Source organism: Esox lucius, chromosome 16 (assembly GCF_011004845.1).
Source record: "Esox lucius isolate fEsoLuc1 chromosome 16, fEsoLuc1.pri, whole genome shotgun sequence".
NCBI lineage: Eukaryota > Metazoa > Chordata > Actinopteri > Esociformes > Esocidae > Esox > Esox lucius.
In genome coordinates, this window is record NC_047584.1 from 7,916,082 (window position 1) to 7,931,078 (window position 14,997).

Genomic DNA, 14,997 nt, shown 5'->3' on the forward strand with positions numbered 1-14,997 from the left:
ATTTTCATGTAGATAGTTTAATGTTAGTCAGCTCATATATATAGCCCAGTGAAACTGGAACTCATGGATGACCAGTTAAGAGTTCCTAATTGTCACGGTGGGCTTGCAATGCCAGTGGAATTCAACATGCTCTCTCCATATTTTGGAGCACAGATGCTTGTTTTCTTATAGTTACCCTCACTTGTGTTCCTCCTTCTGTCTTGCTTTTGAAGGTCATAGTCTGTATCCCGATGAGTTTTTATATTTGTTCCTTTGTCTTTTGTTCTTTTGAATTTCTATATTGAAGTCTTCCATTCTCCCTGCACCATGCAGGCCCGGCTGCCCCCCCTCAGTTATGAAGTAATTATTTTATAGAGAATTTAAAACTTTAACTGGGGGGGCAGTATCCTGTCTCCATCAGATTTGTCTTGATCTAGCTGATAAACAACAATGATATTTTTTCTTTACTATGGTTAATAAATATTCTGGAGAGCAACATAAGAATTATTGTTATAATTACCAACATTTGTGTGCATTTTGATATTGCCTATAGGGTTCATATTTAATTTGAATGAAATCAATGTACAACCACATTTCCAAAAAGTTGGGACGCTGCGTAAAATGCTAATTAAAACAGAATGCAATGATGTACAAATCATTTATCCCTATATTAAATAGAAAATATTGCAAGGACAACATATCAAAGGTTAAAACTGAGAAATGTTATTGTTTTTGGAAAAATACAGGGGCATATTTACCATTGTGTTACATCACCTCTTTAGCATCACAGTATTCTTTTTACAATACTCACCAACTGCTGTAGATTTGACAGTAAAATGTATTGCCATTCTTGCTTGATATAGGATTTCAGCTGCTCAACAGTTCAGGGAATCCTTTGTCATATGTCTTGTTTCATAATGAGCAAAATGTTTTCAATAGGTGAAAAGTCTGGAATGCAGGCAGGTCAGTTTAGCACCCGGACTCTTACTACGGAGCCATTCTGTTGTAATATGTGCAGAATGGTGCTTGGCATTGTCTTGCTGAAATAAGGAAGGCCTTTTACATTGTTAAGCATTAACGATGCCGTCACTGATGTGCAAGTCACCCATGATGTGCACAAATTCTCCCCCATACCATCACGGATGCTGGCATTTGAAGGGTGCACTGATAACAAGCCAGATGATCCCTCTTCTGTTTAGCCCGGAGGTCGCAGCATCCTTTTTAAATGAGCTTGGGCCCAGAGAAAGTAACAGCGGTTCTGGATCTTGTTAATACATCAATCAACCATAAAGTTAAGACCACTGACAGGTGAAGTGAATATCACTGATAATCTCATTATCACAGCACCTGTCAGTGGGTGGGATATATTAGGCAACAACTGAACATTCTGTCCTCAAATTTGATGTGTTGGAAATGTAAGGATCTGAACAAGTTTGACAAGGACCAAATTGTGGGGTGTTCCCGGTCTGCAGTGGTCAGTACCTATCAAAAGTGGTCCAAGGAAGGAAAAACGGTGAACCCACGACAGGGTCATGGGCGGCCAAGGCTCATTGATGTACGTGGGGAGCGAAGGCTGGCCCGTGTGGTCTGATCCAACAGACGAGCTACTGTAACTCAAAATGCTGAAAAGGTGAATGCTGGTACTGATAGAAAGTTGTCAGAACATACAGTGCATCGCAGTTTGTTGCGTATGGGGCTGCGTAGCCGCAGACCAGTCAGGGTGCCCATGCTGACAGCTGTCACTCCCAAAATCACCTACAATGGGCACATGAGCATCAGAACTGGAACACTGAGCAATGGAAGAAGGTGGTCTGCTCTGATGAATCATGTTTCCTTTTAAATCACGTGGATGGCTGGGTTGCTTACCTGGAGAACACATGGCCCCAGGATGCACTATGGAAAGGAGGCAAGCTGGCGGACACTGTGTGGTGCATTGGACAATGTTCTGCTGGGAAACCTTGGGTCCTGCCATTCATGTGGATGTTACTTTGACATGTACTACGAGCATTGTTGCAGACCATGTGTACCCTTTCATGGCAATGGTATTCACTGATGGCATTGGCCTCTTTCAGCAGGATAATGCGCGCTGCCACAACACAAAAATGGTTCAGGAATGGTTTGAGGAACACAACAACTAGTTTAAGGTATTGATCTCAATCCAATCAAGCATCTGTTGGATGTGCTGGACAAACAGGTCCGATCCATGGAGGCCGCACCTCACAACTTACAGGACTTAAAGGATTTGCTGCTAACATTTTGGTGCCAGATACCACAGCACACCTTCAGAAGTCTAGTGGAGTCCATGCCTCGACGGGTCAGGGCTGTTTTTGCGGCAAAAGATGTACCTGCACTATATAAGGCAGGTGGTCATAATGTTATGGCTGATCGGTGTATAATGTTTCTTCTTTGCAGGGTTGAGTGTTAACTTGCATTTGTGGATGCAGCGACAAACTGTTCACAGAATGGTTTTCGGAAGTGTTCCTAACCCCATGCAGTGATGTCCGCTACCGAATCGTGTCTGTTTTTAATGTGGTGCCGATTGAGGGCCTGAATGCTCTATTTTTGTCTCATCAGACCACATGACCTTCTCCCATTCCTCCTCTGGATCAGTGTGTTACTAATGGTTTTCTTTGAGACTGTGGTCCCAGCCCTCTTCAGGTCATTGACCAAGTCCTGCTGTGTAGTTCCGGGCTGATCCCTCACCTTCCTCATGATCATTGATGCCACACGAGGTGAGATCTTGCATGGTGACACAGACTGAGGGAGATTGAGGGGAGGTAATGAGTTAAAACAGGTGCAGTTAATACAGGTAATGAGTGGGGAACAGGAGGGCTTCTTAAAGAAAAACTAACAGGTCTGTGAGAGACGGAATTCTTACTGGTTGGTTGGTGATCAAATACTTATGTCATGCAATAAAATGCAAATTAATTATTTAAAAATCATACAATGTGATTTTCCCCCAATTAGATTCTGTCTCTCACAGTTGAAGTGCACCTATGATAAAAATTACAGACCTCTACATGCTTTGTAAGTAGGAAAACCTGCAAAATTGGCAGTGTATCAAATACTTGTTCTCTCCACTGTATATTATGTACCGTATGAGATCCCCAAACTCTCTTCAAAAATTTCTGTTGAAAAATGTCATTCTTAAATTGTTGCACTATTTGCCCAGAGTGGTTAATCCCTCCCCATCTTTACTTCTGAAAGTATATACCAAATCATGTTACTGACCTGTTGCCAGTTAACCTACTTAGTTGTGAAATATTCCACCGATATTTTTTCGCATTACACAATTTTTCCAGTCTTTTGTTGCCCCTGTCCCAACTTGTTTGAAATGTTTTGCTGGCACCAAATTAAAAGTATATATTTTTCACGAAACTTTAACATTTCTCAGTTTCAACATTTGATTTGTTGTCTTTGTACTATATACACACCATTGCATTCAGTTTTTCCTAACATTTTAAACAGCGTCCCAACTTTTTTAGACACTGTGTTTTATTTGGATAGCGTTGTTTTTAAGCTCTAATCCAGAACATTGGATTTGAAATTATAATAAGAATGAAGTTGAAGTGCATATTGTCAGCTTTAATTCAAATATATTTTCATATCCGATAAATGATAGGAAATTACTGCACTGCCCAAATGCTTTCACTGTAGGCCTAAAATGCCACTGCAGGACCGAGCTTTGGCTCTGGTCTTGTCGATCTGGGTTGGACTCAAACAACACCAGCGTGTGCAGTTTTTAAATGCCTTGGATGCGAATGGGAGTGTTCAGAGACAAAAGACTACAGTCCTGCTGACTGGCCAGGAAGTGTAGAGATGCATGTTAAACTAGAGTACCTTTTGTCAAGAAATTCTAAAACTGAAATGTATGACTAATTGTGTCCATAGCTGTTATCTATTGCATCCACTTTCATTCTGAAATTGAAAACATACTTAGTGCAGATGTTGATATACTAGATGAATAACACCATCCTTGAAAGTCCTCTATGAGAGTGAGGGCTTATAGGAAATGGTCTACATTAAAACTTCCAGGTTGTAAACAGTTAAAATATATACACTGTGCTGGAGCAATAGGTACTAGCTTTTCTCACCATTCTAGTGATATTTTTTTCTGAAGAAGTAGCCTGCCTACTGAATCAGGATTTAATCAATCTTTATGGCCGATCAAAGCTCTCATCCAGACTTATTTAAAACACCCTGCCCCCGTTTCTTGTGAGCAAATCAGAATTGCTATACTTGGACCATTGGCTGGGTGCTTTAGCATGACTTGGTTCTGGAGTTGTTGGAAGCTGTTTTTGCCCGGGATTACCTGGGTCTGAAGTTCCTTTCTGCATAGTTTATGCCTTTTCCAGGTCAGACGAAACCAACTAGTTAGGTGTTTATAAACCTATAGTTTATAGGGCTGTATCTGAGCCTGTACAAAGTGATTTCAAAGTGATCCCTAGCATTCTGTTGAACACGTATGCTCGCAGAATATTCCTAACAGCTCTCTCAGTCCAGTCTTCCATCCAGGAATAGCAAACAAAAGCAAATGACTGTCAGTTCTAGAAAAACTGCATCTATGCAGTAAAAGTGTTTTAGACCCTATATTTGCAGAATGCTACAGTTATACTGTACTCTGACAGCAATCTTTTTTTTTAAGGTCGGAGCTCTTCGATATTTGTTTGTTGACGTGTTCAATGGTGAGGTGGCAGTGCAGCACTTGGACAAAGACCTGTCGAAACTGTTGGGAGGAGAGGTTGTACAGAAAAGGGTTGAGCACAGCACTGAGGTAGAAGAAGGCGTCCGCCACAGGGTCCAGCACCACATAGCTGCGGAAGTAGCCAGTGGTCCAGTTGGACTTTGGTACGAGGGCGGTCATCAGGCGATGCACTTGGTTGGGCATCCAGAATACTGTGAGTGATCCCACAATTAAACCTGAGAAAGGAAGGTGAGGGAGAGGAACAGGTGAGAAAAGGAAGGAGAATTAGTCATTGACAAAATGTAATCACTGAGGCTGGACTTTGCTTTTGCTTTGAAAATAGGTTGTGTAGATTGGTAGTGGAAAATTTAATTGATCGTTTTTTTATATTTTATTTTAAGGCAGACACATATTGAGATGTTGAATCAGTTTGTTTGTCATCTGTGTTGATGCAATGATTTTCTTTCAAAGATTATTTAAGACAACAGTCTAAGTGTTTACCAGTTGCAGTGCTATTTCTTTACGTTAATTATTTGTGGGGGGTTTTAAGTCAATAAAATAGTGAGAGGGAAGACAAACTGTTGAGAGGGAAAAAAATTGCTCTGTGATTGTGTTAAAAAGCACTTGATTCCAGCTACTCATTGGCAAGACAATAATAACAATGTATTTATTATTTTGTCATTCAACTGATGGTCTACTGAATGGTTTACTGATTATGAATTAGGACTTGCATTGAAATGCTCTTAGATTTTAAAAAGGGAAACAATAATGTTGAGATATAAAGATATTTTTAACTGTGCTGTCTCATAGTATAGTGAAGCTGAGAGTAGAAGAGGTGCAATAGGGTCGACACTGAGAGTGTCCTTTGGAGAGATTCCCTAGAGGGTGATTACACATTCTTACTGTGTCCTTGCTCATTTCAATGAATGTCAGAATACTACCGAAAACATTCTACTGGTCAAAGGTATACATCAAATTAAGAAACAACAGGGTTATGTGTTTTTGTTCTGATTAGTATTTTGTTCATTTAAGTTGAATGTTCTTGTAGTGTAACTGTACTAGACAATTCTTCTTAAAGGAAAAATGAAGGCAACAGCGGAAACTATCGATGACTATTAATTCTTGTCCATAGTTACGTTCTCCCCTTAGCCAGAAGAATTTTATTATTTACACCTTATGCTGTAAATACAGATTGAGAAACTCTGAACACTGTATTGTGTATTTACGAGAAGAATTCCTCTAATAAACCACATTTTTCTGTTGTGTTTTGCTTAATGTGTCAATGTTGAAGGTGGAATTATGACTTCATTATGTTACCATTAGGCACAGTTTTATCTGCTCTGTGCAACACTGTTCACTCTTCAAATAAATAATCACAATCTGTTTTGGACTTAGATATACTGTAGGATCATGTACACTGGGCTAATGCCAATACAAGAGATGAGTAATGGTGAGTAATTTACAGTATAATACAGGGCAATGGAGACATATGCTGGCTGCCATCTTAATGCACCTTTGCCAATGAGTAGCTCACAAGCAAGACAGACATTCAGATAAATCAGATAGTCAGTGGTAAACTATAAACGCATTATAGTCATAGGTTTCAAAGACATTTTTCGCTAGGAAACTCAAAATATTTGTCATCAGCCGCTGCAAAACAACACTCAGTAACGGACTCAGTCAAAAAAGGTCTTTCACCTCATCCCTAAACCCACTAGAGCCTCTCTCTACTTTTGGTTCCCTGTGAATGCTTCTGCTGACAGATCCCATGATTGGCTTGTTATACTTCATTAAGATTCTGGTCTAACTTTTAAGGCTTTCAACTCAGCCTGGGTTTCAGTGAATTCTTCTCCTTCCTGTGTGGTCTTCATTGGACATAACTCCTTTCTAATATGGATGACCGAAGCTCAATGAGCATTGATTGAAGTCAGGTGCATGCCACATGATGAAAGATGTGTTTTGGGGACCTTGGTGAATGGAAAAAGGGTGGGCATAGAGCCATGTCACTTTCCATGATGGGGCTGATCACTGCCAGACATGGATGAGTAAAATGAGTATGTACTGTGTATTTGTAGATAAACCGGGGGAGACAGACATTTATGATGAACTATAAAAATTATTCAAGGGTAATTTACGTTTAAATTACAGACACTGTATTAATTTCATTAGACTTGTGTTAAGACCAGGTTCTCTATTCAAATTGTATTGCTAAGTGTTAAATATTGCAAAAAATAATTAAAAAGGGAAATTTCCAATTGCCTAGAATGCAGTATCTGCTACTGCTTGAACATTGCATTTAGGGCTAGGATTAATTTAAACCTGCCATTGCAATGTTTCAGCAGTGTCTCCATACTATTTCATTAAGGTGAAGTAGGAGAGGGCATTTACCAGCCTACTACCACAATTTACCTGGTAGGCAGGTGCCCTACCACAAGTAGGCATTGGAGTACAACAAGACCAGGCAGGCCTGTTCAACATACCAGCAATTTTCGAATGAGCAAGGGCAAAATTCAATGTTCGTAACAGGGGCCCATTTGCACTGTTGACATGCCCTGACCAGAGGTTAAACCCTTGGCTGCAATGATGCAGCTGTACAGCGATGCAGTAACTTATACCACTGCGCCACCTGCGGGAGCCTGTGAGTTAATTTGACCTTGGGCATAAAAAGCTATTGAGCAAATGCTGCAAAGCGGGTTTTACTGGCTTGAATCATAGATCAGAATTTTGCTGTAACACTAAACTTGTGTTGTGGATTGAATAGAGACACAAATCACATGTACCATCCATTTTAGAAAGTCAACTTTGTTAGTCAGATATATGTGTTATACAATTCAAGACAAAGCCATGCTTTAGACAATGTGCAATGCTGATACTAGGACAAGATAAACAACCTTGAGCTTATTTTTCAGTGCCGTCTTATTATGATAATATGAGTTAAAAAACAGCTATCAGATGTGTTTCTTGTAATGAAAACAAATCACTGTAATTAACACTTAATTACACAATGAAGACTTTCCAGCTATTACAATGCAAATTACCTTGTTTGAAATACAATTTAATAATTTTAAATACTTTACATACTTAAAGAATTCAGATGTATTTTATTAGAATAATTCATGTAGAACAGCATTTCTTTTTATATACTTCAGAACATTGTAAAACGAAAAGGTTTGTGGAGAATCATTCACATTGGGGATTCACTGTAGGGAACCCCTAAAGGTTCTTTGAAGAAAATGTGTATTTTAAACAACACCTTTTAATTGTTCCTCAAAAACCATTTGAAGTATGTGACCCCTAAAATGAAGCCCAAAAGGTAATTCCAAAGTTTATTGAGGAATGTTTAAAAGGGGTTCTTCAAAGAACGTTAAAGAGTTTTTCAAATAATATTTAAGGGTTTTGCCACAGTTCCAATGTGAAGAACTCCTAAAGGATCTTCCATGCAACTTTTCTTTTGAGTGTACACTTGAATACACCGCAACGCATTTAACCCAGGGATTTGAAAATAGTATTATGTAAATTTATGTTTGAAAAAATTCAACTGGGTAGACAATTTCTTATGATAAAATAAACCTTTATAATACCTAAATCTAAAGCTTCAGGGGTTCCCAAAACCTGTCATGAGAAAAGTGTTTAAATATGGGTCCATGTATATGATGCATATATGAATAAACTTTTCAGATTGTTATTTTTGATTTGGTTTGCCTTGTGTTAAATAATGCATTTCTATGGGCAACATCATTAAATTAGTATTGAAATTTTATTTCCAAAATCTTGAAATATTTATTTGTCATACCTACAGGCACCTTAAATCTCAAAATATATCAAATAGCCAAGTGATACATGATACCATACATAAAAATAATCTGTGATAGCGAAGAAAGGCAGTTGTAATAAATGTAGCTCTAACCTTAGAATGGTTTATGAGCAAAATATTATGATAACACTCTAGTGGTAGTAAATCAGAGGAGGTGAAAGGAAAATGATTAACAATAATGTTATTTTTACACAGAAGAGAAGAGATAATGTTATTTCTACACATAATTATTTCCAGCTTTTGAGTAATGGTAAAAATCTGTGTTGGATACCCTACTCTGATTGATGTAAGACTGAACACAGCTTAGTGGATTTCTTTAGGTTCATGTTTCAGTCATCTTGATGTCATTCTGGATTGTTGACTCACCCCCTCAAACCTACTTCCTAACTTAAAGAAAGCATGTTGGCTCTCTGAAACATAAAGCTTTCTTCTTGTTTTAAATCTCACTGGTTTCAAGTCATCTAGAGGTCATACTCAGGACTGTATTCATTCATTAAGTCTACCCAAAAAGCCTTTTAGAGCATAGGTCAAGCAAACTCTGTCATACAAACAGTATATTTCAATAAATGTGAAAGCACCAAACATGTCCCCTTATATTTCAGTCTCATGCGGCTCATTTGGTTTTAGCACTGTAATTGAATGTGATTCATTTTTTGTGTTGTCCATACTACTATGAACATCTGTGAACCTGGGCATCTTGAACTCCTTGTTCTGTGTGCGAGTAGACCTTCCACCACTGCCACGCCGCAATGAATTTAGCAGGGGACGCAGTGAACGAGCCGAATTGGCAGTGGAGTTTTTCACAGTCCGTTTGTTCTTGTGCTCAATGGTTATGTGGCAGCGCAGAACCTGGACAAAGACCTCACGAAACTGGAGGGAGGAGAGGTTGTACAAGAAGGGGTTGAGCACAGAACTGAGGTAGAAGAAGGTGTCCGCTACAGGTTGCAGTGTCACATAGCTGCGGAAGTAGGTCAGGGTCCAGCTGGACTTTGGCACTGTGGCAGTCATCAGGCGACGCACCTGGTTGGGCAGCCAGCACATTGTGAGTGAACCCACTATCAAACCTGAAAAAAGAATGGAAATGGAGAGATTTAGAAAATGGGTAAAGGAGAGTGAAAAAATTATAATATTTTATAATGGGACAATTGGGCCGTTGCAGAAGATTCCTTTAGATTTGGAATCTCAAGTGTAGATTACACTCACCTAAATGATTATTAGGAACACCATACTAATACTGTGTTTGACCCCCTTTCACTTTCAGAACTGCCTTCATTCTACGTGGCATTGATTCAACAAGATGCTGAAAGCATTCTTAAGAAACGTTGGCCCATATTGATACGATAGCATCTTGCAAGTTGATGGAGATTTCTGGGATGCACATCCAGGGCACGAAGCTCCCGTTCCACCACATCCCAAAGATGCTCTATTGGGTTGAGATCTGGTGACTGTGGGGGCCATTTCAGTACAGTGAACTCATTGTCATGTTCAAGAAACCAATTTGAAATGATTCGAGCTTTGTGACATGGTGCATTATCCTGCTGGAAGTAGCCATCAGAGGATGGGTACATGGTGGTCATAAAGGGATGGACATGGTCAGAAACAATGCTCAGGTAGGCCGTGGCATTTAAACGATGCCCAATTGACACTAAGGGGCCTAAAGTGTGCCAAGAAAACATCCCCCACACAATTACACCACCACCACCAGCCTGCACAGTGGTAACAAGGCATGATGGATCCATGTTCTCATTCTATTTACACCAAATTCTGACTCTACCATCTGAATGTCTCCACAGAAATCGAGACTCATCAGAACAGGCAACATTCTTCCAGTCTTCAACTGTCCAATTTTGCTAAGCTCGTGCAAATTGTAGCCTCTTTTGCCTATTTGTAGTGGAGATGAGTGGTACCGGTGGGGTCTTCTGCTGTTGTAGCCCATCCGCCTCAAGGTTGTGCATGTTGTGGCTTCACAAATGCTTTGCTGCATACCTCGGTTGTAACGAGTGGTTATTTCAGTCAAAGTTGCTCTTCTATCAGCTTGAATCAGTCGGCCCATATTCCTCTGACCTCTAGCATCAACAAGGCATTTTCGCCCACAGGACTGCCGCATACTGGGTGTTTTTCCCTTTTCACACCATTCTTTGTAAACCCTAGAAATGGTTGTGCGTGAAAATCCCAGTAACTGAGCAGATTGTGAAATACTCAGACCGGCCCGTCTGGCACCAACAACTATGCCACGCTCAAATTTGCTTAAATCACCTTTCTTTCCCATTCTGACATTCAGTTTGGAGTTCAGGAGATTGTCTTGACCAGGACCACACCCCTAAATGCATTGAAGCAACTGCCATGTGATTGGTTGATTAGATAATTGCAGTAATGAGAAATTGAACAGGTCTTCCTAATAATCCTTTAGGTGAGTGTATATGCTCTGTTGGATACTCCACTGAAGGCTTTTAAAAAAAAAGTTGTTGGTAATTTTAGTTCCTTTTCTTTACATTAACTGATTTAGTTCCCTTTCATGGTTTGTAATGCAAATTCAACTAAAACAAAATCTGTCCTTTGAGATTGAGCTAACTGTTTATAGTATTATACTTCTCAACGCATGGAGGTCAGTGCTGGTTTAGGAAACAACCCCACAAGCTAGTCCTTAGGGGTATGCAAGGTGATTTATTACATTTCAATAATAACAATGTGTTTATATTCATATCAGCCTAATAGTACATGTTCTACTAATTTTGAATTGAGACTTACATGGAAATGGTGTGGAAACTTCAGAAAAAGCAAACAGGAATTATGAGGTGTAAAGATATTTTCTTCAGCCCTGTCTCATAGTTTAGTGGAGCTGAGTGTAGACGAGGTACAATAGGGTCAACACTGAGAGCAATCTGTAGAGTGATTCCCTGGAGGGTGATTACACATTCTTACTGTGTCCTTGCTCATTTCAATGAATGTCAGACTACAACAGAAACTATTCTAATGATAAATTATTATATAACAGTATAATAACATTATTATACATACTGTTGAAGAAATAAAGTAAACTCTTAATGTTTTTTTCTGATGTATTTAAGGTATTAATTTCACCCATTTTCTGGGACCCATTATTTGGCTAATTAGGGTTAACTGCCTTGCTCAGGGACAGAATGACAGATTGACATACTGACTCAGATATAACTCTATGTATGTTACTATATAGACAGTCATCATATTAGTGATGTGAATGGTACAGCTCACAGCCTATGATTTACAGACTCCTCCCTGGTTGAACCTCCACAGTTTGCCAACAAGAAATACATGAAAGTGTTAAACAATTTGCTTACCAAAACGTACATGAAGTTGGTATTGGTATTTCTTTATTTTATTAGGATCCCCATTCAGCCGCAGCCGAAGAAATGGCTACTCTTCGTGGGGTCCAAACATAAATCAAAACACCACAAAATACATAAAATACATCACATATAAGTAGTTTATCTGGATGGCTTCAGTCACCTTTGTGATTTATGACCCATGGGCGTGCCCATCAAATGTGCCCATCAAATGTTTTGACAGATGGGCAGAACTTTTGTCATGGTAGGGTGGGACTTCCTGGATGATAGGTGGAGACTTCCGTTATGGCCAGGTGGTACTTCTGCTATGACGTAGGCATGTGCGGTTAATTTAATATGACAAGATGTGGTTTGACTACATAAAAGCATGTTGTTTTTGATTGATTTGTTTTGTACATAGATGTTTGATGCCTCACAATGTGTTACTGGGTTCCAGCTTGATGAATTCCCTTAATTGTATGTTACGATAAGTGTTGTAAGAGGTGCATGTGCAGCTGGTGGTTTATAACTGGTGTTGATGCATTCCATGGTTTATGATGCTTGTATAACATATGGTGTGTTTATGCAACATGGAGTTGTGCATTGTGTAATTTAGGATGTGATTTGGATCAGGTACTTACTTTGAAAAAAAATAAATGTTGGTACATATGGAATATCCCCATCACATGGCTTGGTGTTACCCAAGAGACAACCTTATCAACACATCATGAGGTTGGTGATTGAGGATTCAAAAGTCATAAAGACCCAGTGAGCCTGATTCCTAGGAACGGTGTTAAGATCTGTGGTTGGGCACAACAAACCCACATAAGAAAACTTTGCCGAATTTAAATTTGCAACCCCAGTGGTGAAAGACTACTGCTAACACAGCAGATAAAATAGCTACATCCATAAATATATTGCCTAGTACAAAACAAAGATATCCTTGTTTATAATACCCACAATCCCTCAAAGCCCCTGCGTGATGTCACTCACAAGAGCTCGTCCAAAGAAACCTAGGGTGCAATTTAGTACAACAGTAATTAAAAGATGTGATGGAATCTTTGACTCGAAAGCGTAAAGCAAGTCAAACAGAAAACACAAATAATAAAATACCCATTTACATGGCATACAGACCTCAACCCACAGATATAAGGTTTAATAGCAGAGGTTTGCAAGCCCCCGTTTTTTGGATGATCTAGCTGACCAACCTATCTGATGCAAACTATATGATGCTGTCTTATCATGTAGCCCTGCTGATTTTGAATGATACAAATCTTTAACATAAAATTGTTTGTAGGTACAGAGATGTAAGGCTAAAACAGAACAATCAATTTGGGAATGTAGAACAACAATGGCAACTTTTCTAAATTGTTTGGTGAATCTCCGGTCACCTCAGTAAATGTGAACATGAAAGCGGAGGAATATAATGAACAGACATTTGGAGAGTGATAAAGCGTAATTCAAAGTAATGCAAAGATTGTTGAGTCACTAGAGCTAGTAGTACAAATAATTAATCACTGTGAGGGCTGGGGCACATGGCGTCAAACGCTGTTGATAGATCAGATTATCAATAAAAAAGAGAACATTTATATGTACATTACTACATATATGTGTTTTTCAGTTTGTCTGATGTTGAACTCACAACACACACAACATGAGGTCCTGGTGGGCGGTCGTGAGGTGTGGTTTAGCGTTGGATGACTACGTAACATTGACAAATATTGTTCAGTCGAACAAATTATAGGATCAAAAATAGTTGCCTTTCACCGAAACCAAAATGGCTGCTTTGCAAAGTTTCTAAACAGTGAGGACCCACACCCTAGAACACTCTTTACGTACTTACACGATGATAATTTCTATGGCATCCTGAATCACAAAGATTTTCTGGGTGTATCAAATGTCTATGGGTGGTGTTATACAGGTTTGAACACCCTCTGTGATCATGGTTGTAAACATTGTTGTAGTGTCTGTCTTCATAAAGCTAGTCATACCCAGCCTCGGATCACAAAGCACTGCCCTGACTGCAAGCGGATATGCTGCTCAGACTATTGTTACAAACCACATTGAGGCTTGGATTTTCACAAATGCACTGGTCAGTAGGTGGGAACAGAAGACAGGGGTAGACTGGGACAAAAATTCTGCCCTGGCACTTTAGCTACACCAGCCCACATTACCACGCCCGCACATCTCCACCTCCGGACACACACATTCGCTTTTTACATTTGTGTACAGATGGTAGTGCACCTAAAACATTATATCAGCAGTTCAGCATTTCACCATTTTTTAAAACTTTAATCTATAAGTAACTTCTGGACAATGCTTACTAACTTTTAAAGAGGACATGTTAACAATATATGTACACCTCAAGAACTATATGTCATACGTGCTGATTAAAAGAAGAAACTACAAAAAGTTCCCGTGATCTACAGAGATGTTCGCCAGACTATAAGCAGCCTCTGACTGTGCTCCTCTCTTGCCTATCACCTTTACAACATCTACACATTCCAGCACATGACGCTTCTTCCAGAACAAACCTCTTCTCTCTCTGCAAACATTTGCTGGCCACAGAGTAAATGGTTCATGTTTGCTTTGCTGGCCCTCAAGAAGTATGCTTCTGCACAATCTATGTGGACAAAAATTGTTGATGCTCTTCAATTCTCTGATGGATATGCCTCCAACCATTCATTCCTACAATTATTGGATTGCCACTATCAGAGGGCTTGGCATAGGCAATACCAACTGGACAATGTAATTTATGCGTCTTCTCACAGTATGTCAGCCACTTCTGATTTGTGCCATCCTCACAACTGTGCAAACTGGATTTTTGGACATTTACTTGGGATGGTACATGAAAAACAAGTCATGATCCATTCATTTAGGATATGCAAACCAGGGAAATTTTTACTATTCTGGTGCTCTGCCCTTCTTCTATGCTCTGCCTCTCTCGTGTGCTCTGCCTCTCTTGTGTGCTCTGCCTCTCTTGTGTGCTCTGCCTCTCGTGTGCTCTGCCTTTCTTGTGTGCTCTGCCTCTCATGTGCTCTGCCTTTCTAGTGTGCTCTTTCTTTTTTGTGTGCTCTGCCTTTCTAGTGTGCTCTGTCTTTTTTGTGTGCTCTGCCTCATTTGCTTGCACAGTTTTGAATGAACATATGAACTTCTTCCTGCCTCTACCACACCCTCCCTGGCTCTGCAAGGCCTACAGCAGCATCCTTCCTCACAGC

General features: G+C 39.6%; 1 protein-coding gene across 1 annotated transcript in view; it reads right to left on the minus strand.

The window, feature by feature from the left end:
• Window positions 1–4,120: 4,120 nt before the first annotated feature.
• The window catches only part of gpr39 (G protein-coupled receptor 39), a 58,368-nt gene continuing 47,491 nt past the window's right edge, over window positions 4,121–14,997 (minus strand). The window contains exon 2 of the mRNA XM_020054605.2: window positions 4,121–4,899. Coding sequence (XP_019910164.1) covers window positions 4,589–4,899 — 311 coding nt within the window. The 3' untranslated portion in view covers window positions 4,121–4,588. The remainder of the gene's footprint in view (window positions 4,900–14,997) is intronic.